We start from the raw sequence: 27,584 nt of genomic DNA on the forward strand, positions 1-27,584 counted from the left end.
TGCGCCACATCGCATCCGCGTCTCCAACAAGGACGCCACGTCGCAGGGACCACATAGGGAGCGAATGCATACCACAGTGGTACGGCTATGGTGCCGGAGGATGGTGACAGGGGCGGACACCATGACACAGTAAGGCGATGCAGATTCACGGTTTGACGCAGACAGCTCTAATGAATGCTATTCAATTGAATGAAGTCATACTTATACAAAAAGCTTCCCACCAGCTAGAAAACAAGGAGGGAAGGAGAAACGAAATGTGACCGGGGAGACCAGAGAAATAGCTTCTCTACGCTGGGTATCAGATGGAGGCCGTCGTAACTCATCAGGGCCGTGACGAACGCGGCCCGCACGCCTCGTGCAAGTTGGAGTAAGCAGCGCAGATCCCAAACAACCTGAAAAGGAAACCAAACAAAAATCCAGTCATCAGTCGTCCCTATGCCATGTGACGTTGATGGTTAAACAATCTAGATCCTACGCAGATATGCAAGCAAACGGGGACCAAATGCCATCGGCATGAGCTTCTGGGTCGGCTGTAGGAGCCCGCCAACAGAGATTGCAAAGGTGAAGCCAGAATAACCAAGACCATAAACTCCAATGGGTACCCAATGCGACATCCAAAGACGAGAGGTATCGACAACGATACTGGTATGACCTAATAAGGGTGACGCGCAGCCGAGAAGGCTTTCTGAAAGGGCATAATCGAGCGCAGCCCTGATTCAAGCGTCGAAGTACTTCGCAAACCATCTGGGGTCGAACCAGCCAGCTTTGAGGAACGCCTCATGCAAGGCGCTGGCGATGGTGACGTCGATATTGGTTGCCCCCTGAGCTGCCGTCTTGTTGAAGACTTTCCTGGATCCGTTCTCCTGGTGCCAGGCGACAAACCGCTCGAAGATCTGGCGTTTGGAGCGGAGGTACTTGAAGGGACAGAAGGCCAACTTCTCGCAGAGCACGAGTTCCTTCGGGTGCAGATACGGCACCGCCTCGTGGTGAGCAAAGCTCTTACGCGTCTTTCCCCTCCAGTTCAGTGGTTCAAGTACGACAGTTGGGTCGTCCAGGGTCGAGAGCGGAGGTGTGAAGTCTGGAATCGTCGACCAGTGCGGACTAGTATCCTCCTTCTCGGCAGAGCTGGGTTTTGGTGCACTCTGACGCCTGCGCGGCGCAGGTGGAGCGGGCGATGGGGCGCGCCGTGAAGAAGCTACATTGACCGCGGACTGGGAAGAAGAGGACGTCGGCCGCGAGGAAGAGACGGGAGCTACGACAAGATTACCTCGCATAGGCGCCAACGGGCGGACTGACGGGCGGACTGATGGGCCTACTGATCGCAACGGACGTGAGAGATCGATGAGTTCGGGCCTGGTAGCGGTGGAGACATTCTTGAACCTGTGGGGTTTGAGGGGCGGTACCACGTTCGGGGTGGAGTATGCTACATTGCATGGCTCGGGGTCGGATTCCATGCGTGGACGCTTCGAGGCAGGCACATTCTTCAGGGCGAACTTGCGACCCGTGGGAATGGCTGTGTCCACCTCAGCTGTGAGCATGTCCAGAAACGCGCGCTTCTTGTACAGATTGGGTCTCTTTGGCTGTGCTCGGACTGCCTTTGGCGAAGGCTCCTTTGGTGTCGGAGCGGCATCGACCACAGTTGTCGACTGAATGGGTTCCTTGGGTGTTGATGCCGATCGGATCCATGCGGACCCGTCCCAGGAGGAGAAGAGCGGCCGGTCTGTCGCAGATGCAGCTGTGTCGAGGCCGAAGAGAGGAGGGTCCCTCAGACCTGCGGCATCGCTCGAGGTAGGACGCCCTGGGGCTGCCGGTGACGTGCCAATGTCCTTGTACAAGGGGGATTCTGGAGTTCGAAGTTGGGCAGGCTCAGAGTTGTTTGCACCCTCCATCTTGGACTGGTCTTTGAGGATTGAATTGGGTGGCGTGCGAGGGCGGGGAGTGTCCATTGGGACCTCGAATGTGTCTGGTGCCTCTGGTTGTGGAGGAGAAATGAAGACGGCGGCGGCGGCTTGCTCAGCGTTGTGCTTCCGGAGAGCTGAGCACTGGAACTCCCACTCTATAAGCATGGTGGCGGAGACCAATGGTGGAAACGAGGCTTCGGGCAGTTGCTGGGATCGACTGCAGAAGCGAACGGAGGAGGAAGTGTTTGTGACGAGGAGTCACAAGCAGTGACTGTGTGGTGGCGAGGCAGCAGCTTTATCTTACGGACTGCGGCTGTTGAGTGGACGTGGAAGGCCGAGCGAACGATGTGTGGAAGACTAAGGAATACGACAGTATAGCCTTGGTCTCACTCTTAGAGAAACATTAGTAAACAGGCTGGTCAGCGTGTAGAGTGGCAGGACATACATGGATAGGATGTGCAGCCAGCCCCGTAGGGGAGGGTGCGGAGTTAAGGGAGACGGAGGGCCAAAGCGGACGAGAGCAGAGGGGGGAAGGGGGAGAGGGCGGGTATTGTATAGGTAGCCGGGCAGTGAGGGAAGGCTCAAAGGGCGCCAGGCTGCGATGATAAAGAAGACTGGCAGCGGGCGGATGACGGAGCGAAAGCAGGTGAAACCAAGGGCTTTGTCACCAGTGCGCGCACGATCGATTGATTCGGGGTTCGGTGTTGGTGCGGGAGGGAGGGGTGGGCGCCATGGGGGGGAGTCGTGGGTGGCTATGACTATGTGCCATTCACCAGTTTGCGCGCCAGCAGGTCCCCGGCCAGATCAGTCAGGTCAAGGCGTCGCAACCACCGTACCTAGTCCACCTAGTCCACGGCCGGGAGGCGACCAGGAGGAGGCGACGGGCGGCGGGCGGAATTGCAGCCTTACCATGGCGAGAGGCGACACGTCCAATGAGGCGGGGAAGGGCGGGAGATCCGGTTCTGGCCATTTGGCAATGAAACTGGGTTGACGGCTGTTGCGAGTCCGGATGACGCGAAAGGATGGGGGATGACCTTGATGGCGATGGTGTGCGTGCGTGTGTGTGTGGGAGCAATTGATGACGGCGAAAGGAGGGTGAAAGTTCGATGATAGCGTCGTGTCGGCATGTGCACGCGCGTGTGCCTGGCGAAGCCGTGATTCTGCCGCTCGGAGAGACTGGCGCAAAGGCCCGACTCTCAACTCTCTATCATCTACATCTATATTCGACATTCCATTGACATCCATTGACATCAATTCCGTCGCCGACACTCTCCCGTCTGGCTCGATCTCTGCTACAATACAAGTATGATGGCAGCCTTCATTGCGCCTGCAATGGTGTGCAATGGTGTCATGCCCCGCGAAGCCGCGAGTTGACAGCTCGCCCCGTCCACGTGTCACACCTCGCAACGCGCCGCCCCATTATTCTGTCATGTACAAGTAGAGACGGGCACGCAGTTACGAGAGACATACTATAGTACTAGATTGAGGCGTCAGCATGCGCTGACTTTGTTGGCAGCCCGACACAGAGTCCCCGAAATGCTGCCCTCACTCGCATGTCTACATCCACATTATGGCCGTAGAAGGGCCGCAAGCGGCCGCACCATGGGCAGGGACCGATTGAAAGGGCTAATGGCGTCTGCCATGGTCAATTGGACCTCAGCGGTCAGGAATTGGACTTCAATTGTCTTGATTTTGGGCCTCAGCAGCGGAGGGACTTGGTACACAGTAGACGCTCAGAAGAGGGGTTGGAGCAGGAATAGCCGCCGAGGAGCTAGCTGAGAAGCAGAATGCGAAGAGGAGCAGAGAGGAGCAGTCTTGTGATACACGGCACCGCCTCCAAGCCACGCGGCAGTGAGAGCAGCCTACAGGCTACAGGCAGGCAGGCCAGGGCGAGTAGACCATGTCCTTCCCGAGCATGTCTTGCAGCGGCACAACTGTGTGGCATTGACAATGTCGCACCCTGCAGGAGAAACCGGTGGGAGAGCGGCCATCTGACGCTTTCTCCATCTGGGAATTAATCGGCGCTGGCATGTGAATGAGTGGACGACTCTGCGCGGTTCGCCAAACGTGCAGCTGAGCATCTCACGAGGAGAGGGGGGGAAGTCAGTGGTGGTGTAGAGGATCCTGAAAGAAGGTTCCCAAGGGAGTTTACAAGGTGCCCAGGTGGGTGAAGGTGGTGAAGGGGGGTCATGCTCACCAGGCCGTGGTCATGCTGAGCACATGTCCCACTCAGTGCCCTCACCGACCACTCCATCTTATCCCACTCTGTGCCTTATCGATAGCAATCATCAAGCGACAACCCCTGCCCTGCACCCCGCATCCCGAGCATCCCAGTTGGATAACTGCTGCTGTCTCGAAGGCGGGCTAGCCGCCCTCTTTTCCTACCCTTCTTCAACAATTGGGCATCACCGCAATCGTGGGTTCTCTCTGCAGTCCAGCCTCGCTCTCCATCTATCGTGATACGCACCCCGCTCTCTCCGTCCCCACACTCGTCTGCTTCGCTGAATCAAGCCGTGATAGGCGGGGCACCCCTCATCATCGAGGCTCCAAGGTTGCAGCCTGGGGTCAGCGGACTCGGTCAATTATGGCAATCGCTCGCTGCCTAGCCTCCGTTATCCATCCCGAAATCATAGCGCTCAGCGTCGGCTTCGGGACCACCATTGCACCGCGTCTGCGCAATGGCCGTCTGCAGCTACAGCTGTATCTTAACAACAGCAACAATAGCTACAATGATGAGCGGAAATTGACCACCACAGTATCGATTACTGTGTATGTGCAACACGTCAATCTGCATCGCGCGACAATGATAGGCCCGTGCTGGCTATTCCTGGCTATTCCTGGCTGCCCCACTCAACCCATGAGGCCGAGAGCAGGCCTGGGGAAGACCCTGCAGGTGCCACGCTGCCCATCTGCCGCCCAACAACAGCGGCCTCCTGGCTGGCTGAGACGCTGACACTTCCAATGCTGCGTCGTATCATCCGGTCCTCACATCTCCTTTTCCAAGCAAACCTCTCTGTTGCTTCAGCTCACCACCGCAGTACTGTGTAGTAGGAGAAGTTATCAATTGCAATATCGAGGGTCTGACAATTTTTGATGACTTGCCAGCGTAGTCTTGCCACATGCGGAATATCCGAACCTACGGACAGCAGTTCGCCTGGGCATTGATTTGCAATCATCCTCGACCGCACCCAGCAGGATTCGCAAGTCCTGTGTACTCCGTCCTCTGCAAACCGTTACTCCGCAACGTCCGCACCAAAGTCCGGACGACCGTGAATGCGTCATCCAACACTCGGTGCAATAATCCAATGCCTGGCTTGATTCAGCAATGCCGCCATACCTCAGCCCCAACATTCCGTCCTCATCCAGCAGCAATTGAGGTGCCGGTGCTACCCATTGGAACACAATCAAACGATCTGAGGCCAAAACATTCGTCACACTTAGCAATTGTGCCTGGCATCAATTTCCCACACTGCATCGCCGCCCTCAATCGTCCCAGATGTTTGTAACCCACCCAGCAATACGATCCATGCATCTTCGATCCGTTGACGTCATAGCCTCTGTCTTTCACGTGATCCTTGAAATCCGATCCACGGATCGTGAGCCATCTCGGATCTCGCAAGCTTTCTTCTTCGGCATCCTCTCAAAGTGCGTCAAAGCGCGACACTAACCCTTCGCGTCCACATCTTCCCCACTAAAATCATACCCCATCATCAACTCTATTTCAACCTTCCATCAGCCCACTGCACCACTCTTTCGCATTCACCCCAACTGCCCGACATCTTCATGTCTCTCGCCTCTGTGTGTCATTGCTCTCGCCGTTGATGCTATCTACTTCTTCAACTGAATCAAACTACTAACCCCTCGACGAAGTGCGTCACGATCCAGATCGCTTCATCTCCTCCACCATGTCACTGTGCCATACCAGCCTAGCCCAACCATGTCGTCGGTCTTGCCCCCATCGGCCTCCGCATCTCCAGCAACCTTCGTGACCCACCTCCTCGATTCCCTCACCTCCGACGTCAACGCCGCCGTTCCACCTCTTCCTATCGGATCGCTGCATCCCGCTAGCGCTAGCGTGGGACGGACGTCGACGTCGACGGTAACATCGTCATCGCCATCGCCATCATCGCCCTCGAATCCATTACTGAGTGCCGACGAGGCCCTAAGGAAGCGACTGTTGACGCTGCATGTCCTTTTTCCCAACGAGGTGTTGCCGGCGCTGGAGCTGCTGGATCGGGGGTTGGTGACGAGGCTGGTGGTGAGCGGGGACGAGGTGCGTGCGGAGGCAGGGCACGTTGGGAAAGCAGGAGGAGCGAGAGATGAGTCAGGAGGGGATATAGAGGGGAGAGGTGGGATTGATGAAGGGCCGCATGCTGGGACGCAGTCTACACAGAAGCAGGAGAAGGGAGATGGAACTGTGGGCGGCGAATATGCGGCCGATGCTGGCGTCCCTCGCCCTACGAACGCAGATGCATGTGGACCGTCTGCGCAAGAATCTTCTGAACGCAGCTTCGCGCGCCACGCCCATCCTGCCAATCTCGTCATCGCCGACGACACCTCCGCACCGCTGCGGCCCAGCCGCCCCACCGCCGATGAAACCGCCGAAACCGCCTTCTACCTCGTCCGCTCCGCACAACTCGTGCATACGCGCTCTTCCCGCTACGCTTCCACTTCGACCGCGGCGGCTTCTGCAGCCCCGGCGCACAAGACGTACCAGGTCCGCCTGCCAGCGTGGAACTGCACGTGTCCCGCCTTCGCGTTTTCCGCATTCCCATCTAGCTTCGCGGACAGTGACGGCGGTGAGGAGCTGTGGGAGGAACATGTGGATGTTAAGCATTTCTTCCCCACCGCTGCTGCTGCTACTGTCGGAAGAGGTGCGGGTCGCGAGGGTGATGAAGCAGGAGAGGAAGAGGAAGGAGAAGAAGGAGAGGGGAAGTGGATTTTTGGCGGTGGCATGGCCGGGGCTGTGAATCAGAGTGCGAGGATGAGAATGCCCCCCGTGTGTAAGCATTTGCTTGCGTGCGTGCTGGGCGAGCGGTGCTCGTTGTTCGCTGGATTTGTGCAAGAGAGGAGGGTCGGGGACGAGGAGGTTGTCGGGTGGAGTGCTGGGTGGGGGGATTGAGGAGTCTCTACGTACGGGGACGAGTAGATGGGGAGAAGGGAAGAGCAAAGGGGAATAAGGAGGCTGCGGAGAAATGGAAGATATCTGTGATACCCAAGCATGATACCCGGGCGTGATACCCTTTCTCGGTTCGCAGTCAGCGTAATATCCGAGTACATGCAATATGGCAGCCGAATGAATGGAGCGACCAACGTCATTTGTTCATGTCGTACATGATCTATATGCCATACCTCTGAGGTGTGTGTTGAATCCTATGTTCATACACCGTCATACCGAGTGCCGCTGTCTTTCCTTCCCAAAGAGCCAACGTGTGGTATTATACACATCTCCTTTCTACCCAAGCCCCATCATCCCTTTAATTAACCCTTCTTCTTCTCCCCCTCCTTCTCCTGCACCTTGTCCCCACCCCCCTCCTTCTTCTCCCCCTTCTTCCCCTCCTTGCCCTCCCTCTCCTTTTCCCGCTCCCTCTCCTCCTTCTCCTCCGCCTGCTGCCGATTCTGAATCTTATTCTCAATCAAGTCGTGGAACGCCGTAATCGCCCGTATCAGACTCGACAGGTAAATCGCCATGAGCTGATCATTCGTCTTGATGCTCATCGCCCGCGCCAGCTCCGAGCTCTGATCTGCCACCGCTCCGCCAGCCGCTCCGGCTGCACCCGCGCCTTCCACCCCGCCTGCCGTCGTCGCAGCAGCAGCAGCAGCGCTCGCCGCCGACAAATTCGGCAATAGATTGAACACGTCCTGCAGGTTGCCCAGGATGGCGTGGTTGACGGGGAGGTCGCCGTCGAGCACCTTCTGCAGGTACTGCGCGATGTCCCGGAGGCGCAGGTGCAGCCCTTGCAGCGACTGCAGCTGCGACGTGATGCGCGTCGAGAGCGTGCCGACGGCCACGTCGCGTATGTCGCGGAGGAGGTGCTCGACGCCGATTTCCTCTGCTTCCTCGGCTTCGATGAGGGAGGGCGTGTGGACGAAGGTTTTGGAGGTTGCTGTGCCGTCCTGCCATTCATTATTTATTAGCCTCCGAGTCTGGTGCTCTTATGATTCGAGAAATTTGATAGGAAATGGGTGGAGGTATACGTACATCCTTGATCTCCTCAACCGCAAAGTACGCATCCGTCGGCACGCCCACCTCCTGCGGATGCACGTCGATGATGACGAGCAGCGGGTTCGGCGTGTACCGCTTGAACAGCTCGTTGATCTCCAGATCCGAGCCCCGCAGCTTGGGCCCCGTGTGGTACCACCCGATGAGCTTCTCGCGCGCGTTGACCTTCTTGAACATGTCGTTCATGGCTTCGACGTAGTTGTGGTCGAGGAACCAGACCGACGGGTCTTTTTCGTCTTCTTCAAAGGGGACTACATGGACATAGATATGTGATTAGCTAACTGTTTATTATATCATGGTTGGGCGATTGTTGGGGAGAAACGTGAGAGAGCTACATGGAGCTAGGCTAGGAGCTACATACCAGCGAAGCTGTTTGATACCCGCACGTTCTTGCCATCGTTCTGTCCTAGTAGCACACCGACAACCCGCTTCTTCGTCCCTTTTGCTTGCCGCCCGAAGTGGTCTGCTGCCGAGAGGAGGACGAGTGGTGCGACCGAGACGCTGCGGGTGACAAGGGACAGCGTTTCCGCTGTCGTTGCTGGCATGGTCGGGTCGATGTGCAAGGAGGAATGAATGTGGGGGCGGTCGAGAGAGTTCGGCGTGGACGGAGGTGAGATTGTTGGTGGCGGGTGAGTATGGAGGTTGAATGTTGATGATGATGCCCATAGATCAGATTGCATCCATGTCGGAGCTTTCTGGCGCTCGGACCACCTTCATCGTCGTCAGGCACGCGAGGTGTGCGTAAGTGGTCAATTTGCAGGAGTAAATGGATCTGCATATAGAACGAAGTGTTGTTCATAATTCAAGATCAGAAATGATTCCCGTTAGAAAAATGATATAAGATCGGAAGTCCCAGTAGAACATCTCTGTTCATTGCCAATCCAACTCCAAAACAACAAGCTAGGTATACAATATCCCTCCCAAGCTCAATAGCACAACCAGTCCACCGACAAACTGAAACCAAATGTCGCTCCTAGATGGGTATCCCCTACTAACCAATATACGAAGCTTATCCCATCCCAATTCTATGTGAGGCTTTGCCCCACCCAGACCCGACCCCGTCAGACCATCGAGAGATTAGGTATCAAACAAAGGGAAATGGATTTTACATGGTCGCCGTGGGGAAGTAGTATTGGTCCCAGAGAAACTCGTAGTCTTCAATGACACCGCCAATGATATCCAAGAGAGGCTTGTTGCGAAGCTTCCGCGTGACTGCGTGTATCCAAGCCCTTGCTTGTTAGAAAAGAAAAATAAAATGATGGGAGCAATCAGCAAACTTACTTGGTAATGTTCTCATAGAAAGCGCCACGCATCATCCACCATCCGAGAGCCCAGCCACGCTTCTTAAGCTCTTCCCTCTCAAGACCCGTAAGGCCCCTAAGACCTCCAGCTAGTCGCTCCTGGAAATCCTTCTTTGCCAACTGTCTTGCACCATATTCGATGCTCAATCCGATCAACCAGGGGCGCCAACTCTTCCGGTCTCCGCTGAATTGTTGCATAGCGAGGGCGTATATCACTGGCCGGAGGATGTAAAGCACTTCCGCCAATTCTCCCTTGCCGCTTACACGGTGAAGCAATGCCTTTGGAGGTTTGATATCGTCCGCCGTAAGGACCTTGGAAAGGAGATAGCTCGAAATGTCCGACGAGTTGGGGAGGCTCGGCAGCGACAGCCCTGTCCGCGGCATAGTCCAATTCTCCGCATCAACGGAACTCTCGCTCGGCGGGGTGTCCATTCCGTTTGCTGATGCCGTCGATTCCTCCAATGTACTTGGGTCGATCTCTCTTTGGGGCAGTGGCGGGGAAAGGAGCGGCCTCGAGTTCGTCAACCGTAACAGCAGCAATCGACAGAAGGCTTTGATCACTTCCAGGAGAACCACCACCCTCCACCGCGCCTTCTCACCTTTCCTCTTCGCGACCATTTCCCACAACAGTTCGGTGTGCTGTATCATCTGAATGAGCAGCGCGAGTCGTTTGTACGTCGGCGACCGTTCCGTCCAGAACCTGGTGTACCGGTTGTGAGGTGTAGGATGGTGTTTCGATGCCGCTGGCGATCGTGCCATTGCCTTTGACAGTAGGGAATCATGGTATAGGGAAAGAAGTTGGACGCCGCTATGCACTGACGACTGTGAGTTGGCGCGGATGATGCAGGACTTGATTTCGACTTACGCGACTCGGACGCGATCTCAGACTCTCTAAAGCGACCTGCACCACGTTAACCCTGCCTCTGTTATGATAAACAAGCTGGTTTGCGCACCAGGAATGATATATGTCAAGGAGCGCAGCGCCGACTCGATTTGCGACACCGCGCTGGAATTCTTTGTGATGAACTCGGAGTACATCCCCAGCCATCTTGGTGGAAGGGACAGGACGTCTGATGTTTTCTGCGTCGCTTGTCTGTACATCGTGACCGCTGCAATCGATATCCAGTGGGTGCAGGGTCAGAGGTGAAGCTGAAGGAGGCTGGTGGGTCGCAATCTGGGGAGCCATGAAGTCACGGCTGGGCGGTTGGTGGTGCCGAGGTCCAATTCACAGGCCTCGCAACTGCAATCCACTCAACGTCGGTTTTGACCAGATATTGTTGTCTTCAAGTGTCGAAATCATTCTGACATGAATATAGTGTCTTATTATCCTTTTCCTCATTACGTATAATGCTCGATGGGCAGACAATCGAGGTAGGGCAGAAATATGGGACAAAAGAGGCATAGTTGCCTTTGACATGTGAGCGCGTGTTTCGCGGACGCGACTCTCACCACCAGATTCTCCACTCGACAAAATCGCCGTTTCAATCAGCCATCCCCAGTCCCTTTTCCTCCCACATACCGTCTCATTTCAATTCTCTTATAATGACGCGCTCACTCGCGGTGCCGGCAGTGCCAGTCCGTGAGGAGCACAAGGCTCTCTTCGCGTCTATCAACGCCTACGTTCACGACTACATGTCCCAGCCCGGCCATGACAATTCTCACGACTATCATCACATTCTACGCGTCCTTTCGAACGCCAACATCCTTCTGAAATCTGAGCTCGATGCGAATCCCAAGTCAGGTTTGGATACATCCGCTATCTTCCTCGCTGCTCTCCTGCATGATGTTGGCGACCACAAGTACGCAAAGCCCGGCGAGGATCCAGAGAACCAAGCTTTCAATGCCCTGCGAGAACGTGGCGCTACGGAAGAACTAGCACGGAAAGTCCAAGTTCTGGTCAAGCATGTCGGCTATACGAACGAAGTGAGAAACCCTCAGTCTGTGGTAGATGTATTGTCCAAATACCCGGAGCTGGCCATTGTCCAAGATGCAGACAGACTAGACGCTATCGGTGCTGTAGGTGCTGCGCGCTGTTTCGCCTTCGGAGGCGCCAAAGGGAACGGGCGCACATTGGCTGGCGGAATTGATCACTTTGAAGAGAAGTTGTACCGGTTGAAGGACATGATGAAGACGACTAAGGGGAAAGAGATGGCTTTGTCTAGAACCAAGATACTCGAGGATCTGGCCGTCCAGTTCAAGAGAGAATCAGAGCTATCATTTGCTCTGGACTGAAAAGTACTGCGCCTCTCACGGGAAGCGGAGCAAGTGGACAGCTGTTGAGATCTCTAGGACCAGGACCTCAGATGCTGTCGGTCGACCAACACCGTGTCCTGCTACAACCGCCTAGCAGTTCCAGCGATAACAAGCATCACTTCCGAGTTGCCGCAGCATGCTGCTGTGTTGCGTGCCCAGCTTATTGCATTGCTCTGTGAGCTGTGCTTACGCCTGAGACTTGTTCGCCCCCCTGCGGCAGACTTGAAGCAAAGGCAGGAGGTGACTGTTTAGAGTCGACACATATCCACACGTCCCTGATATCACAAATACACATTCCAGTCAATTTGCCAGCATCTCTCCTTGCCAACTTCTCAAAATAATTGCATCATCCTCGGAATCTTCCTTTCTCTACCGTTCCTCTTGTCAGGCTTTTCCGCGCCCATAATGTTCACGCCCAAGCAATCCATTCATTCAGACAGCACGTCTACGATTTCTCATCAAGTGTGGAGCCTCGAGGGAAGTGGCGCACAAGGTCCAAGTCATTGCGACCCATGTATCATATACATACGAGAAGAAGAACCCTTCCACAGTGTTATCAGTGCTCCAGAAATATCTCGAACTTGCTATCGTGCAAGACGCGGATCGGCTCGATGCACTCGGTCCTATGGGTCAGGCGAGATGTTTCGCATATCACGGCGCGAGCCCTAGGTTCAAGAGGAAGACGATACATGCGACAGTCCAGCACATGTGGGAGAAACTATGGCTGCTGCCTTCGATGATGAAGACGGCCTATGGCAAAGAGGAGGCAGAAAGATTGTGGCAGTGGAATATTGGCTTCCAGAAAGTGTGGCAGGAGCAAATGGGTTTGTCCAATGTGCTCAGAGTTTGAATGTTTCTCTAAGTTTTGCGGTCTTCACGGAAGCGGCATTTCACACCAGTAACTACTGCTTCGTACCTGGGCAGCTGTGAAAGTGGCTTTCACTCGGTCGATTTCGCTCGGTCACTACACGTGCACTGTTGGCGCGCCTTCCTCAGGCTCGGGCCTGGACCACTTCACTACTTATTCATTCAAAGCAGAGCCCCTAGCCTGCGAATCCTACCTTCCTATATAAACACCAACTTGCAACTTCACAACCTCGCTTCACAACCGTAATCGTTCCAACCACCACATCCCGGTCGGCGGTCGCTTGGTAACGATAAACTACATTCATTCGAGTTTCTCGCCATCTTCACGACATATTGATACGGATTACAATGTCTCCTAACGAGTTCCCCCCATCTTCCTGGACGATGCCCTCCGCCGAGCGCCCCCATCTCGTTGCTGTGAGTGGCAAGGAGCGCGAGCTGTTGGAAATCCTACGAGATGCAGAGGGAACGCTCAAAGCTCTCGAGGCCGACCCGAAGTATATCCCAAGTTGGTCGATTGCTCCTCAGTCGAACAGCCACGGCCCGTTCTACAATGCATCGGAAGAAGCGTCCGCTGTCTTGCTGGATATCAAGAAGCTGCATATCCCCGAGGCGCATCAAGCCTGGTGTACCAAGATTGTCTCCGAAACGCAGAAAATCATGGCTCTGAACGACAACTCACACAACTGGGAACATATCCAACGTGTGACCACAATCGCTCTTCGACTCTACGAAGCCGAATTAGAAGCGGGCCGTGCCCACGATTTGGACCCAACCAAACTGTTCATGTCCATGATCGTACACGACGTGGGCGACCAGAAATACATCGACATAGCTAAGGGCGAAACGCCGGAGTCCAAGACGAAGCATCTGCTGAAGGCAAGTGGTATCCCCGACCACCTAGCTCATGATATCTGGGTCATCGCGAATGGCGTATCCTTCTCAGCCGAAAGGAGGGATCCGGATAGGGTACGGGAACTCATAAAGCTGCATCCTGAGCTCGCAATTGTGCAAGACGCCGACCGGCTAGATAGCCTAGGCTTCGTCGGCATTGCCCGTTGCTTCACCTTTGGTGGTCATCATGAAAAGCGCAAATACGGCACGTTCGACAAGGCAGCCCAGCACATCATCGAGCGGTTCATGCAGTATTTGCCTATGATGAAAACGGAGTCCGGGAAGAAGGAGGCTTGGGCACGTTGGCCGGAGATGGAGCTTTTCTGGAAGATGTTTCAGAAAGAGACGGATGTATCGACGGTGCTGCCTACTCCAGAGGAAGCCACCGTGTTCGAACCGGTTATCTGGAGCCAGGACGGTACAAGGGAGCCGAACTCGAATCGGGAGGATGTCCCGGACGCCAGCTTTCGCCCTCGCGCACCGGCAACCCCATCTCTAAGCCCAGAGTGTGACACTGAATACGAGAAGGACGCAGAGGGGAGCAGTCTATCATTGGAGACAGTATTTGATGAATTGTCTGCCATCGTCACCGAAATAGCGGCACCTCGCTCCGCTAACCCCTCAGAGCTTTCACTTCCACGACGGTCCGGTTTAAAGAACGAGTAGAGCTTGTGTCAGCGGGTCGCAAACCTGGACATTGAAGAGACTCGATGGGGGCTTCGGGTGAACGTCGACGGCGAGGAGGCTATTGGAGACGAAATACAGTATACAGCTCATTACTCGGACTCCTATGTCAGCATTTTGGATAAGGGCAGAAAGTACTATCAATACTTCAAGCAGGACAAGGAAGCAGGGAAAGGGGAGGACACATAGTGCTGCCTGCGGTCAATCATTCTTTGTTTCGCAAACAGCAGGCCACTGCTGCTGCCGTAGTCTGAGTAGTACACAGAAAATAATCAGTAGAGTAATAATATTTTTCTGTAGTGCCCCCTCCATCCTCCTACATTCGCGCCTTGCACCCACCTCTACCTCTAGTTTTGTAGCACCTCTTGCCCACGTACAATAAGGTCTGAACGGAGCTCCACATATCGCATTATTAGCTATAGGTAGTGGCCAATTTAGTTGCGCCGACTGGCTAGGTGATCACACCTACAGGGCGGTTGCAAGGGGCGGTCCAGTCGGACATGGAATGCCGCAATAGCGCTGGATTACAATGGCATGTCTTCGTCCCAATCTACTTTTTGGGAAAAGACATATGCTACATAGTATGTTTTGCGGAGATTGTCCTCTTCAAGTTCAGATATGAAGTTGGCTATGCGCCACATCATGCGCCACACTTTTACCTAGCGTCCTGCAGTGCCCCGTCCCGAGTGCCGATCTCCCGACTAAGCCTTGGCAGCCTTTCGTGATTGTGTTGCCATCGGGCTCAAGATTCACATCATTGTGTCCGCCATTCATTCTCTTTGGGTGGTTACACTTTCACCCTACTTGTTTAATGCACCAGGAAACCCCCGCGCAGACCCTAGCTTCCACGCGGCCCTAACCTTAACCTCACTTCGGTCTCGACTCGGCTTCTCTTTTGCGCCCGTAACGACGCGCCGCACTCAGAAACCACACACGCGACACACCACAACCTTGCGTAGAGCCTTGAAACTCGGGCGCGAGCAGGCGCGGCAGACAAGATGTTTTGTCTGCGCAGCTGGATACCGATCCTGTTCTTCCTGTACGTAAAATCCTTGCCCTTCCCCCTACCTCCGGTGGACGACTCAATACTGACAAATCTACAGCCTCCGAACCAAAGCATCGCCGACATACCTAGTCGCCTTCCTTGTTGCGTCATTCTTTCTCAATCGCCCCTGCCCCTACTGCTCCATTCTGCTCTTTATCCTCGTCGCCGCCATCTTCGACTTCCACTCGGCATGGTTCGAGGGGCCCGATTCCGCGCTATCAGACTCCGCCGGGAAAAATATCAACAACACTGGCACGGTAGAAGCGAGTGGAAGGGGTGGGATTAACGAATTGGGACTCGAGGCTGCAAGTGTGTATGCGCAGGCGGCGAGTCAGACCGCACAGGCGTTGCTGAATGCCGCAGTGGAGGGCGTGAAGGAGAAGGTGGGCCGAGGAAGTACACAGGTGGACGGATCAGCGGGAGTGATTGAATGGGTTAAGGGGGTATGGGCGAGGAAAGAAATGAGGATCCCGTGTCTGGATGTGCTGGTCAGACTATAACAAAAGAGTCGGAGCGTCGCAATCGATTACCTTCTGATGAGCATATTGGCGAGCTGTGCATAATTTGGACTGCATTTTCGGGCGTCTTGGGAGACTGGGGCGGTTCATATTGCGTCTTTTGAGGGATACATGGTACCATTTGAAGACGATTAGTTCAGTGGTCTTAATGATGATGGCACTGGGGAAGGTTGTCAGAACAGGTCCGTTGGCAGAGACGTTGAAATTCCCGAAACATGCCAAATCTTGAAATTCAAGCAGCCAGAATACAGCATCTGTGTATTCCTCTCGCATGTTCCTCCATTTGAAACTGTAGTGAAGGCATGTGCATTCATCGCAAATGGCGTTGGCCCCTGCGCGGGTTCCTACGGTCGTCACCGTGGGGCAAGCTGCACCTTGTTGACCTCACCCCAATCCCACACCTTGTCCCCCACCTGCATCACTAAGCCGCGTTTGCGCCGCTCTTCTCCGCAAGCTGGCTCTCCCTTCCCTCCTCTCGAGACATTGTTCTCGACCACGACTCTTGACACAGCTTTGCCGGCCGCTTCAATCGAGAGCTTTACCACGAACATTCGCTACTGCTTCAAGCTACAGACCGAAGGCTTCCCCGCCTATCCAAGCTCCAAATCAGGTCCCACGTGCCCGCCTACGGCCTGTTTGCCCTTACGGAGGTACTGCTGTTAGGAGACAATTGAGATACTGCTCGTGTGAAGGTAGCAGTAGCTTTGCGATCATGGCGTCGGATAGGGATATTCTGCCACACTGGTGCGTATCCATCTCTCTCCTATGCTCAGAGCTGTTACACTGCCCCTCAATACGACTATCAATTGGCCATGCTAACAGGAATGTACCATAGGGCGAAGCCCACGCACTACACCCTATCACTCTACGACCTCGAGTTCGGCGGAAACTTCAAGTATCAGGGTACCGTTGCCATCAACATCAACATTGACAACAGTGAGGGCTGGAGCGAACTCGTGCTCAATGCCCACCAGCTCAAGATCCATACTGCGGAAATCAAGACAAATCAGGGCATCAGCGAGGCGAAGGATATCTCGTACGATGAGAAGCGGCAGCGGGTTACCTTAAACTTTGGCACGACGATCCAGTACAAGGGAGAGGCTGTCTTGACCGTTAAGTTTGAGGGAACTATCAACAATGTACGTCATGGTTATACTGGGGACGACTGACAATGCTGACGACCCCAGATCATGGCCGGATTCTACCGCTCCAAGTACAAGCCTAAAGGCGAGGTCCCAGCTTCCGTCGCCAAGGATGACGAGTTCCACTACATGTTCAGCACGCAGTTTGAATCCTGCGATGCCCGTCGTGCGTTCCCCTGCTTCGACGAGCCTAATCTGAAAGCTACCTTTGATGTCGATCTGGAGCTTCCAGAGGATCAGACGGCCCTCAGCAATATGCCGGAGAAGGAGGTAAAACCGAGCAAGAAGCCGGGCTTCAAGACCGTGTACTTTGACCGGACGCCCATCATGTCAACGTATTTGCTGGCCTGGGCGATTGGAGATTTTGAGTATGTGGAGGCGTTCACAAAGCGCAAGTATAATGGCAAAAATTTGCCCGTGAGGGTGTATACGACGCGCGGGTTGAAGGAGCAGGGTCGCTTTGCGTTGGACAACTGCCATAAGATTGTGGACTACTTTTCTGAGGTAAGATATTCGTTGGTTCGAAAGGATGAGGTGCTAACATGACGGTGCAGCAATTCCAAATCGACTACCCGCTGCCGAAGGTGGACTTGCTTGCTGTGCATGAATTTGTAAGTGGCGTTGCTTCCTCAATATGTTCATTGAGCTGAACCATTAGCCAATTATACGTATTGCCCTCCGAATGATGCAGAACGCTAAGCTGACCATTGATTCCTAGTCACACGGCGCTATGGAGAACTGGGGTCTGATTACTTACCGGTAAGCTCAGGGTCTGAAATATTCGAGAGCAGATGGACTCTAATTCGCTATCCAGAACCACCGCTGTTCTCTTCGACGAGAAAACCTCTGCCGATAGCTATCGCAACCGCGTGGCCTATGTGGTAGCTCACGAGCTTGCTCACCAATGGTTTGGCAACCTTGTCACCATGGACTGGTGGAGTGAGCTCTGGCTCAACGAGGGCTTCGCCACCTGGGTTGGCTGGTTCGCTATCGACCATCTCTATCCTGGTACGTCATCACTTGCTAAGGGGACAGGCACATTGCGTTAACGCAACCTAGAGTGGAACGTCTGGGGACAGTTTGTTGTACGTGGAAGATCCAAAGGTAGTTTCTCTCCGCACTCTACTGACCATCTCTAATCTAGACCGAATCCGTTCAAACAGCCTTCCAATTCGACGGCCTGAGACTTTCCCACCCTATCGAAGTGCCTGTTTACGATGGTCTCGAGGTTGACCAGATCTTTGACCACATCAGCTACCTCAAGGGTAGCTCCGTCATTCGCATGTTGAGTGCTCACTTAGGCGAGAAGGTCTTCCTGCAGGGCGTTGCAGATTACCTGAAGGCCCACAAGTACAGCAACGCGACAACGAACGACCTCTGGTCTGCCCTCAGCAAGGCTTCCGGGAAGGATGTCAACAGCTTCATGGACAACTGGATTCGCAAGATCGGGTTCCCTGTTGTCACTGTTGCTGAGGAGCCTGGCCAAATCAGCATTCGCCAGCAGCGCTTCCTCCTGTCGGGCGATGTGAAGCCGGAAGAGGATCAGACTGTCTGGTGGATTCCGTTGGGTCTGCGCACCGGATCCTCTGTGTCTGCCGCGTCGATCCACAAGGTTCAGGCGCTCACCCAGAAGCAGGACACCATCGCTGATGTCGATGAGTCGTTCTACCAGCTCAACAAGGACCTCACTGGTTTCTACAGGACCAACTATCCCCCACAGCGTCTCGCGAAGCTTGGTGAATCTCGGCATGGTCTTTCGGTACAGGACAAGATTGGCATTATCGGCGATGCATATGCAACCTCTGTTGCTGGTCATGGTGCGACTCCTGGCTTGCTGGCGCTCGTGGAAAACTTCCAAGACGAGTCAGACTACCTGTAAGTGCTGCTAAGAGCGCGTAGTTTCATGTTGTCTAACCGTCTTACAGGGTCTGGAGCCAGATCCTCAAGGATATCGGCAGCGTCAAGAGCATCTTCTCTGGCGCAGAGGACATCTCTGAAGGCCTGAAAAAGTTCCACCTGAAGCTGATCTCGCCCGCGGTTGAAAAGATCGGTTGGGAATTCAAACAAGGAGAGGGCTTTCTCACTGGCCAGCTCCGTGCTGCGCTCATCCTGTCTGCTGGTCTTGTCGGCCACAAAGCGACGGTCGACGAGGCTCTCAGGCGCTTCGACCTCTACATATCGGGTGAAGATAAGTCAGCTATCCACCCTTCGCTGCGTAAGGCTATCTTCTCTATCGCCGTGAAGGAACGCGGCGAATCCGGCTTTGAGGCTGTGCAGAACGAGTATCTTACCACCAGCTCCGTCGATGGCAGGGAGATTTGCCTGCAGAGTCTTGGCCGCGTCCAGACACCCGAGTTGGCACAGAGATTCCTCTCCTTCATCTTCTCGGACAAAGTCGCCATGCAAGACAAGCACTCTGGCACCATTGTCCTAGCCACAAACTCCAAGGTCCGCATCGAAGTGTGGAAGTTCATCCGCGACCGCTGGGACACCGATGTGCATCCTACGCTGTCGGGTAACCTCGTCGTCCTGGAGAGGTTCCTGCGGTTCGGTCTCAATAAGTTCTCGGATGCTAAGATTGCGGATGAGATCAAGGAGTTCTTCAAGAATAAGGATAATAGAGGGTATGATAAGGGGCTGGATGTTATTGATGATACGATCCGGAGTTTGGATAAGTATAGGAGGAGGGATGAGGGGGTCGTGAGGGAATGGCTGAAGGCGAAGGGGTATTGACTAGCGGCGAGGCTCTGAGGTAGGTCTGCAGTCAAAGGCGTCGCACCCGCAGATGTCGGGAAGGGAGCGTGGAAAGGAAGTAAGCGTCGTCTGATGGTCATAGGATGAGTGTCGTTCATGGACATGAATCTAAAAGTGTGAAATCTAAACTCATGTGCTAAACTCATATGCAAGTGGTGTTTCGTGTTCGTGACATGTCCTCAAAAATGATTTGAGTGCAAATGTGGCATCGATGCTGGTTGAGTCTTCGATTCTATCGGAAAATCAAGCACATGCGCAGAGGGGCCTGTGAATTTGATGACTCGTTGCTCGCACTGGGTAGGGAGGTATGAGGCGGGGTATATAAAGCTCATCATTTCTACCACTGCCTCTCCTTCCTTCTCTCTCCCCTCTCATGGTTTGGACAGAGTGGTGAGCTTACCACTGAAAATGAAAAATTCTGGGGTTTATGTGTTGTTTGCTGGGTGGACGTGGGAAATGGCCACTTCAATGGAGGTGCGAGGTGTGAGGAGAGTGTTGGGGTTGTATTTATGGTGGTGATGGTGATGGTGAGGATGATGATTGTGACTAGTAGCGTTCTCCCCATTCCCTTTTAAGAAACGTAGAAACATGTCCGCATGTCCAACATGCGTTGAAAAATCTGCCCATCATAACATTACGGGATACCGAGACCCTGGGAAGGATATATAAACCCCCCTTACTCCTCTTCGCCGCTTCTCTCCTACTCCTTTTCCTTTTACAGGTTCGTTTGAGGGTGGGAGAAGGGGGGGTGTTGACAAAAACGTTTACAGAAGCCTGGAATGTCGTTGTGTTTTCGTGCGGACAAAAGTGGGCGATTTCTGACGGGGATGATTGGTATTCTGGAGATCGTACGCGGCATGCAATTGGTAGTGGTGGTGGTAATGGTGATCAATAACCTCACTGCTCCTTCTCTTCACTCGAAAGAAGCCACATCTCCGATGCTCACAAACCTCGATTCAATCTTGCATGTCCCTCTCTACTGTAGTACTTAAAACAGGTATATAAGCCCCTTAGTTTCCACGATTTCTCCTTCCCTTCTCTCTTTCTTCTACCTCTACGGCTAAGATTGGTGGTACTGTTTTACTTCAAATTCGCCTTCCCTCATGGCATGTGGTTGTCGGCTTGCGAGTACGAAAATGGCAAAAATAAAAAGAATGGCTGGCATCGGCGGGGTTTTGGGGAGTTGGAATGGACGAGAGAGTGTTAGGAATCGTGCTGCGAGTGTACGCAGTGGTGGTGGTGCTGATGGTGCTGGTCGTAATCACCCTTGCTGTTACACGTAGTCTCTACACACGGCTTCTCTCCTCCGCACTGAGCAGGTGAAATATGCCCGGACATCCCCATGCTTTCCAGAATTCAGTAGTGGAGTTGGTTAGTCATCTACGAGTGATGAGTAGGATATATAAACGCTCTTGTTTCGCTCCTGGTCCTAGTCTTTTTCTTCGCTGACTGTTCGGGTTTGGGGAAATGGGAATGCACTAAGAAAAAGCCGCAAGAAAAAGTCGATGTCGTCCTTGGGTTGTGAGGGTGAGAATGGCCAACATTCGGGGTATGTTTGGTTTTGCGTGTATGTGTTTTGGACATGAGTTGTAGGTTCGAATTTTTTGGGGAATGTGATAGGGGATTTGATGGTGATGGTGGTGATAACAGTGCTAGTAATAGTCAGCAGACCCCCTCTCCTTCACTGATTAAAAACAATCTGCATAACTACCCCGTTTTGACACTCCTCTTAGCTATAGGCTCAAGTTAACCCAAGAGACCAAGGTGAAAAATACATAAACCCCGTCGTCGGCCGCTCCTGTTCTTCTCCTTCTTCTTCCTCACAACTAGGCTTGCGAAATTGTGCGGGGTATCTAAAACTCACAGGTATTGGTTGTATGTGCTTGTGTGTTTGTGAAGTTTGGAAAAAATGGCGGGGATCGCTGAAATGCGTGGTGTGTCTGGTTGGGACATAGGACGGGTAGGCAAGTTCTTGGTGGGTTGTGTCGGGAGTATAATACTGGTGATGGTGGTGACAAGTAGCAGTGATGACAGGTAGCCTTCCGCATATTCAGTCGTAAACACATGTTCACATACGTAGTGTTTTCCACAATTTAGTACGTCGCAGCTCTCGCCGTCAGGGAACTAAAACGGATATATAAACCGCAAGTTCCGTCGCTCCTCTGCCCTCCGTTTCTTTTCTTCTTATATCCAGGTTTTGAGTAGCGGCTTATCACATAAAAAAGAAACAGATGAAGGTTGGAAATATGTCTGCTGCTTTGGAACTCAAAAATCTCGCCGCTTTTGCTGTATGTGGGGATGTAAAGTTGGGGCCCGAAAAGGTTACTGCGATAGTGATGAGCGCGATATTCGTTTGGCAATGTCTATGTGCGCGATCGAAGAAGTACGGTCTTAGGTAAAAATTATGGTATAGAGTTGGGGTTGAGTATTGTCGTTGCGAGTGTTTGTCCCACTTTTGGTGCGGTTAGTAGTGATAAGTAGTGATGGTGATGATCTCCACTTGAGGAATAACCTTCAACAGAGGCTGACTACATAGACAAGATTGAGCTCGGTGCATACACCAAGCTCTACAGCAGGTGACCGGTAAAGTCGATATATAAACCGCCCCCAGCCCATCATACCTTCTTTTCCTCCTCACACTTGGAGAAACGGGGATTGGCCCTTCGAAAATCGTGGACCTTCAACTGATGTTGTGTGATTACACGATCTAAAAATTGTTCGACCCCAACGAATGAGGGGGAGGGCGCGTGGAGTGTGTGGACTGTTTGCTAGGCGGGAATAGGATAGTGAAGTAAGAAGGATAACTAGCCGTGTACCAAGGTAGATCCAAGTGGTGGCGATTATTTTCATTATTGTGGACTTCAATTCTGCGTAAGCCGTCTGGTACTGAGTTGAACGAGGTGGTTGTCTGAAGAAACGAAGTATATAAACCCCTCTGTTCCCGCCATCCCCTCCTCTTCGTTTTTCCTTCCTCACAGTTTGCGTTTGGAGAGTCGAATTCTCTAAAAAAAATGGTGCTTCGAAGAGTTGTATGAGTGTCTGGCGGAGACTTCGAAAGAAATTGAAGACAGCATGATGTTAGTGTCAGGGTTTTTTTCTCTGTGTGGCTGTAGGATTTCAGATCTGTTCTTGTTTTTGTTAAATGCCGAGTTGCACTATAAGACATTACAAGGTGAGTTTTTGTATGGTGGAGATTATAGTGGTGATGATGGTGGTGATGGCTGTGGATGATCTCCGTCGCTGTTCTCAAATGTGTGTTCAAGTACCTATGTGCGCCTGTCCTGATCCGAGAGTTTAAGCATGTCTAGGGAGCCGTAATGCAAGTATGGTTGAGGGACGGGTTATAAAGCCGTTCCGTCTCCCTCTTTCCAAGCCTCTCCTTCTTCAAATGCGAACGATGCAGGCGTTGGCTTAAAATGAACGACAATGGCCCTCATGTGTGGCCCTGCCAGGCTTCCAAAATCCGTAGGCGAGATGTCTATGGTGGCGCTTGTGAAGGGTTGTTTCTGCACGGAAATAGCTGACTGGGGATTCATATGTTGTTCAAGTGCAACTACAGTGATGAACTCCGTCTTCATATAATAGCAGGAAGTGAGTCGTCTAATAAAAGCCTTGATTGCATAAAGGAGCAGGTATATAAGCGTTCCTGTTTACGGCTTCAGAATGTGACCCCGTTTCTTTCTCATACCGGGCACTCAAGACTTCAAAATCCGTGAAAAGGCTGGGCATGGGCTTGTGGTTGTAGTGACTGAAAGTCTACAGACCACAACATACGGTTGGTTTTTGCAACTTTGAGAAATGGTTTAAGGGGTGCCACATAGAATCGAGGATGGCACACCAAAACGTCACAGCCGGCGAGGCATGTGTGCTGGTGTGGGACACTAAGAAGCTTACATGCACCATTGGATATCAGCGTGAAGGTTATGAACTGGTGGTAATGATTGCCAACTTCGATCACTGCACCGAGTGCAGCTTCCATGTGAAGAGACTGCTTTTGGGGTACGTTTCAAGATCGTTGAAGTACGAATAGACCTAGTAATGGTGGTAGTTAGTATCGATTCTAAACATGGTCTTTTCCTCGCATACATTGGGAACGATACTAGCTGGTTCAAGAACTATAAATATCGCTTCCTTTCCCCTTTCTTCTTCGACCCTTTCTAAACACCCTCTGAGTTGAATACCGGCATATAAAACTGCTTGGAAACGCCTCATGTTCGGGTAGCAGACCTTAAAATCATTACAATTATCCGCCATGTGTGCGCCGCTGCCGCAATCTCGAAATTGTGCTTCTTCCAACCCGCTGCATCGAAGATAGGTCCAAAGCCAGAATTGGGCTGTCACATGGCACCTGACATCAGTAACTGCAAGATACATATATTGATAAGACAAGTGCGCTTGTGCTGGCTCACGCAACCGACGAGTGCGGTTCTTCAAATACACCTCGAAATGCTCCTGCACTCCGGCCAGACGCTGCAAGACACATCATGTCTGTAACAGGAAATTTAAATCCTCACCGCGGATGGATTTCCGTATCAACTATGGCGTTGCGCAGATCATGTTCTGCTACCCTACACAATTGCACACCGCGAACCGGCTGGAGCTACCGTACTCCTAGAATACACCAGGTTTTTGATGGCTCCCAGTCGGAACAACCTCCTCCCGGCACAGATCCATTCAGCAGGTGATACATGCCTGAAGGCTCAGTGTCATGACTCAAGAACTCGAGGAAGGGAGGATTTCGACGAAATATGAGTTTTCCTCAACCGCCCCATCAACAAACACACCGGCGAGTTGAGTTCCTAGCCCGGTGGGCCAACTGGGGCCAGCACACCAGATATTGATCCCTATGGACGGACTCTTAAGAGGGTATGGAGTTTCACACAATAACAGATTGAAATGTGTTATAAGCTTTCGATATGCAGACCTCAGAAGTAAAGAAATCGAGGTCTTAATGGCTTCATGTTTACGAGCCAGCCGTACCACCTTGCCGCCGCCGCTGGACAGATATTATATCAACTCCAGCTTCCCCTTCGGATTTCTGTGTCGATGAAACAGACATGGGCATCAATAAAAGCAAAGATTGACATCGGCGATGAAGTGGCTGTTATATGACGCCGAAACACCGCAGTGTATGTCATCAGTGGGATGCCATAGTCTAATGTGACATACGTGCACGGTGTCATCCTGTTGCTGAGCTCATATATTCGGAGCGACTTGACAACTCTCTTCCACATCCAAAACCCTACTCGACAATCATTTCAAAGAGTGGCAATAGGCATACATGTCTTTTCGGCGGACATCTGTATCCTTCCTCCACTCTCTCTGAAGACGCAAGATTTTTCCCGTCTACGAAAACATACAAGCTGCTTTACATGACACGTGGGTCTTTTTAGCAAGCAGAGATGAATCCTTCGATATCTAATAACGAAAAATGTTAGATGAGGATCTATGTTTCTCCCCGAGGTCAGAAATAATCCCACTTAAAGATGTCGGCAACCCTTGGGAACCTACGAAGTGGAGAACGATAGCCAAGCCTGATGCGCTTTCATGAATGGGAGTTCCTCCCTTTCTAAATCCGCGGCGGATATCAAAACAGATATAGTTCTCAGCTATGCATCTAATCTACTCGAGCCTAGGGTAGAAGGGACTCGTGAAAAAGCTATTGCATTCGCCTGCCGCTTCTTAACTATCAATGTAACCAACATTACCTAGTTTTACAGAAATGATGAATTTAAGAAGGACAATTCGGGCAACAGCCGCTCGGAGATCGTGGCGTTCAAATACAAATGCAAAAATAATCCCATGGGGTGCCGATACAAGACTACAAATCGAGATCTCGTTCCCAAGCACGCTCCCTAACAACGAAAAGAAGTCATGCTCGAAGCGCATCAGGTCGGCGACGGAGTCATAAATCCGTTATGGATGCTATGCATGTTCCAACCTTCTCCCTCAGTACAGTTGAGACTTGCATTGGCCTCCCGCTAATCAATTCAAACGAGTCAAACAACGATTCTCTCCGTTCTTAAAGATCAGAAGGAAACTCAGAACACAGCTGAAGAAATCGTTCTGTTTACGGCAATGAACCCGAACTAAGAAGGGTGTCCATGCATGTATACGTACACTTTCTCGCGAGTGCATCATGTGTTGTACTGCATTTATCAGAAACCGTGGGTGTCACCCGCTGAAATACACCCTCGGCCAAGTCTATGGCGGAAGACAATGGTGCCTTTTAGGGGCATTATACACTTTAAGGAGTATATCCTTGATATCCTTCCTTAGGGTAGGCTGAATGCTTTCATCCCGGACCTTCATGGGTCGAAACTACAGCCAACGGTATCGAAGTGAGTTTAAGATCGCTTTGAATGCCGCAAATGTACGCTCTCTACAAGACCTGTGTTGGCACCTCGGAAAACAGGTCCGTTCCCACCCAGACGAGGGAAAGGACAACTAATAAGGCATTCTCCTCATGTGCTCTGCGGTTTTTTCTTACCAGACCTTTGGCTAAAAGATGAAACCGAAGGACCGAGATCGAATATGTGTTTGGTTCTCGGGAACCTGTTAGTCTTTCTTTACAGCTGCAACGTCTGCTATATGCTGGCTGTTGCAGAGAGTAAGCTGAAGGTGTCTTTTCTCTCCAAGAGGGACATGCTCAAGAAATTCTATGTAATTTTCGACGTCCTGTCGAAGTTCGAGAATGGCATGCACCATCAAATAGAGCTGTCGCTCATGGCATGTGGCAGCAAATAACTGGAAGCGAACGAACCCACGCATGGTCCGATCAGCGCCGGCCCGCCTCCTCAGGGCCGTTGTCCACTATGAGTGTAATTACGGATGCGCTAGCACATAAAAATGAAAAATGCAAGCTGTACTGAATAAAGTTATGGGCTTTGGGACTTCTACTTTTGTACGATAACTTGGGCCTCTTCTATCGAAACCTGGAATCGAACATACTCGAAATGTATGAAAAGCCCCCACTCTTCCTGTTTTAGGTGTCAAAAGACATTTATCACCATCACATGTCCCTGAGCAGACCAAGTCGCTGAAAGAATGCGTAAAGATACATCTGTCCATGAGTATCTAGAGACAATACTCGAATTGGCCAAATTGCGATATCTTACAAATTGAAAACAAACACAAAGCCGTTTATGGCCCTCCGGAATACCAACTTGGCTTGTTGGCAAGAGAGTGCTGCTCAGATTGAGTTCGCGCTGGCCCATGGTTGTGTATACACGGAGATTAAACAGGTTTAAGAAGGCACTCCTTTCTACATGCACGTAGTCCCCGGACTACGAAGAGAAAGATAAACTCCGATGGCCCATGCCGGGGTTCTAAACGATCAAGAAGGACGTGTTGCATGGACGGGAGAACCTGAAGCTCGCACACATTAGGCTGGTGTGTGCGCCAAACTGAAAGGTGCATCATATCGTCCTCCTATCTCCGCTCAGCCATGTCTATCAAGAAAGAATGTCAAGCAACGGAATGGAACGTGCCTCCCAGGGATGCGGAGACAGATAATTTGATCCAATGTTCTTTCCCTACAGCCAAACTTTGCGCTTAACCACTAGATATCAGCTCTCAGGTTCTGAACATCGCAAAGATGTCCGCACAGCAAACTATCCAAGCGCAAGAATATGTCCTTGAGCAAGCTCGACTGGGGTTTTCTGTCCCTGTTACGAACATCTCCACACTGTCCAAACAGATCAACAAAGCATTGATGCCATTCTCGACCTGAAGAAACTAAATCCAACATTGTCCGATAAATTCAAACCGGGTATGAGCCCCAGCTCATTCCACTGTTGGCACCACCTTACCAATAACCTTGCGAGTCCTGCATTCCAAAAATATGGCAGAGATACTCAAATGTCCTTGGATACCCTGAGCCAGTTCTTAAAGGATTCATGTGTTTTCCTTTCCTGCACGGTGACCGAGATATCTCCTAATTGGGAGGGCATAGCCCATCCCAAAATCGATCTAGAGCGAAAGAAAGTGGTTCTTCTCTCGC

General features: G+C 52.3%; 11 protein-coding genes across 11 annotated transcripts; 7 read left to right on the forward strand and 4 right to left on the reverse strand.

Moving 5' to 3' along the window:
- Window positions 1-426: 426 nt before the first annotated feature.
- EI97DRAFT_122741 (uncharacterized protein) lies at window positions 427-2,338 on the reverse strand. Its single transcript, XM_033793042.1, has one exon. The coding sequence runs from the start codon at window positions 2,064-2,066 to the stop codon at window positions 717-719; it is 1,350 nt and encodes a 449-aa protein (XP_033657955.1). The 5' UTR covers window positions 2,067-2,338; the 3' UTR covers window positions 427-716.
- A 1-nt stretch (window position 2,339) lies between these two features.
- Window positions 2,340-3,007, forward strand: EI97DRAFT_122742 (uncharacterized protein). Its single transcript, XM_033793043.1, has one exon. The coding sequence runs from the start codon at window positions 2,503-2,505 to the stop codon at window positions 2,890-2,892; it is 390 nt and encodes a 129-aa protein (XP_033657956.1). The 5' UTR covers window positions 2,340-2,502; the 3' UTR covers window positions 2,893-3,007.
- Window positions 3,008-3,294: 287 nt separating this feature from the next.
- EI97DRAFT_122764 (uncharacterized protein) lies at window positions 3,295-3,721 on the forward strand. Its single transcript, XM_033793044.1, has one exon. The coding sequence runs from the start codon at window positions 3,438-3,440 to the stop codon at window positions 3,678-3,680; it is 243 nt and encodes an 80-aa protein (XP_033657957.1). The 5' UTR covers window positions 3,295-3,437; the 3' UTR covers window positions 3,681-3,721.
- Window positions 3,597-4,036, reverse strand: EI97DRAFT_430146 (uncharacterized protein). The gene has a single exon (XM_033797609.1). The coding sequence runs from the start codon at window positions 3,930-3,932 to the stop codon at window positions 3,771-3,773; it is 162 nt and encodes a 53-aa protein (XP_033657958.1). The 5' UTR covers window positions 3,933-4,036; the 3' UTR covers window positions 3,597-3,770.
- Window positions 4,037-5,559: 1,523 nt separating this feature from the next.
- On the forward strand, window positions 5,560-7,275 carry EI97DRAFT_430148 (uncharacterized protein). Its single transcript, XM_033797610.1, has 2 exons — window positions 5,560-5,699; window positions 5,772-7,275. The coding sequence occupies exon 2, from the start codon at window positions 5,839-5,841 to the stop codon at window positions 7,021-7,023; it is 1,185 nt and encodes a 394-aa protein (XP_033657959.1). The 5' UTR covers window positions 5,560-5,699; window positions 5,772-5,838; the 3' UTR covers window positions 7,024-7,275.
- A 107-nt stretch (window positions 7,276-7,382) lies between these two features.
- On the reverse strand, window positions 7,383-8,770 carry EI97DRAFT_411695 (26S proteasome regulatory subunit rpn-8; the record flags this gene model as incomplete). Its single annotated transcript, XM_033796739.1, has 3 exons — window positions 8,486-8,770; window positions 8,104-8,375; window positions 7,383-8,018 (listed from the first exon to the last, which is right to left on the reverse strand). The coding sequence occupies exons 1-3, from the start codon at window positions 8,667-8,669 to the stop codon at window positions 7,383-7,385; spliced, it is 1,092 nt and encodes a 363-aa protein (XP_033657960.1). The 5' UTR covers window positions 8,670-8,770.
- A 157-nt stretch (window positions 8,771-8,927) lies between these two features.
- On the reverse strand, window positions 8,928-10,744 carry EI97DRAFT_391544 (peroxisomal membrane protein pex16). Its single transcript, XM_033796243.1, has 4 exons — window positions 10,379-10,744; window positions 10,291-10,326; window positions 9,406-10,240; window positions 8,928-9,353 (listed from the first exon to the last, which is right to left on the reverse strand). The coding sequence occupies exons 1-4, from the start codon at window positions 10,524-10,526 to the stop codon at window positions 9,230-9,232; spliced, it is 1,143 nt and encodes a 380-aa protein (XP_033657961.1). The 5' UTR covers window positions 10,527-10,744; the 3' UTR covers window positions 8,928-9,229.
- Window positions 10,745-10,967: 223 nt separating this feature from the next.
- Window positions 10,968-11,657, forward strand: EI97DRAFT_369538 (uncharacterized protein; the record flags this gene model as incomplete). The annotated part of the gene is made up of 1 exon (XM_033795194.1): window positions 10,968-11,657. The coding sequence occupies one exon, from the start codon at window positions 10,968-10,970 to the stop codon at window positions 11,655-11,657; it is 690 nt and encodes a 229-aa protein (XP_033657962.1).
- A 1,650-nt stretch (window positions 11,658-13,307) lies between these two features.
- On the forward strand, window positions 13,308-13,805 carry EI97DRAFT_363360 (uncharacterized protein; the record flags this gene model as incomplete). Its single annotated transcript, XM_033794984.1, has 1 exon — window positions 13,308-13,805. A coding segment is annotated over one exon (498 nt), but the record flags the coding sequence as incomplete, so codon positions are not given.
- A 1,030-nt stretch (window positions 13,806-14,835) lies between these two features.
- Window positions 14,836-15,906, forward strand: EI97DRAFT_430150 (uncharacterized protein). The gene is made up of 2 exons (XM_033797611.1): window positions 14,836-15,162; window positions 15,227-15,906. The coding sequence occupies exons 1-2, from the start codon at window positions 15,122-15,124 to the stop codon at window positions 15,666-15,668; spliced, it is 483 nt and encodes a 160-aa protein (XP_033657964.1). The 5' UTR covers window positions 14,836-15,121; the 3' UTR covers window positions 15,669-15,906.
- Window positions 15,907-16,072: 166 nt separating this feature from the next.
- Window positions 16,073-19,724, forward strand: EI97DRAFT_411704 (uncharacterized protein). Its single transcript, XM_033796740.1, has 9 exons — window positions 16,073-16,430; window positions 16,522-16,825; window positions 16,874-17,332; window positions 17,383-17,439; window positions 17,547-17,587; window positions 17,643-17,836; window positions 17,888-17,913; window positions 17,973-18,703; window positions 18,754-19,724. Exons 1-9 carry the CDS (start codon window positions 16,399-16,401, stop codon window positions 19,559-19,561), a joined length of 2,652 nt encoding a protein of 883 aa, XP_033657965.1. The 5' UTR covers window positions 16,073-16,398; the 3' UTR covers window positions 19,562-19,724.
- Window positions 19,725-27,584: the final 7,860 nt, after the last annotated feature.

This window comes from Westerdykella ornata, assembly GCF_010094085.1.
Source record: "Westerdykella ornata strain CBS 379.55 unplaced genomic scaffold EI97scaffold_2, whole genome shotgun sequence".
Taxonomy (NCBI): Eukaryota; Fungi; Ascomycota; class Dothideomycetes; order Pleosporales; family Sporormiaceae; genus Westerdykella; species Westerdykella ornata.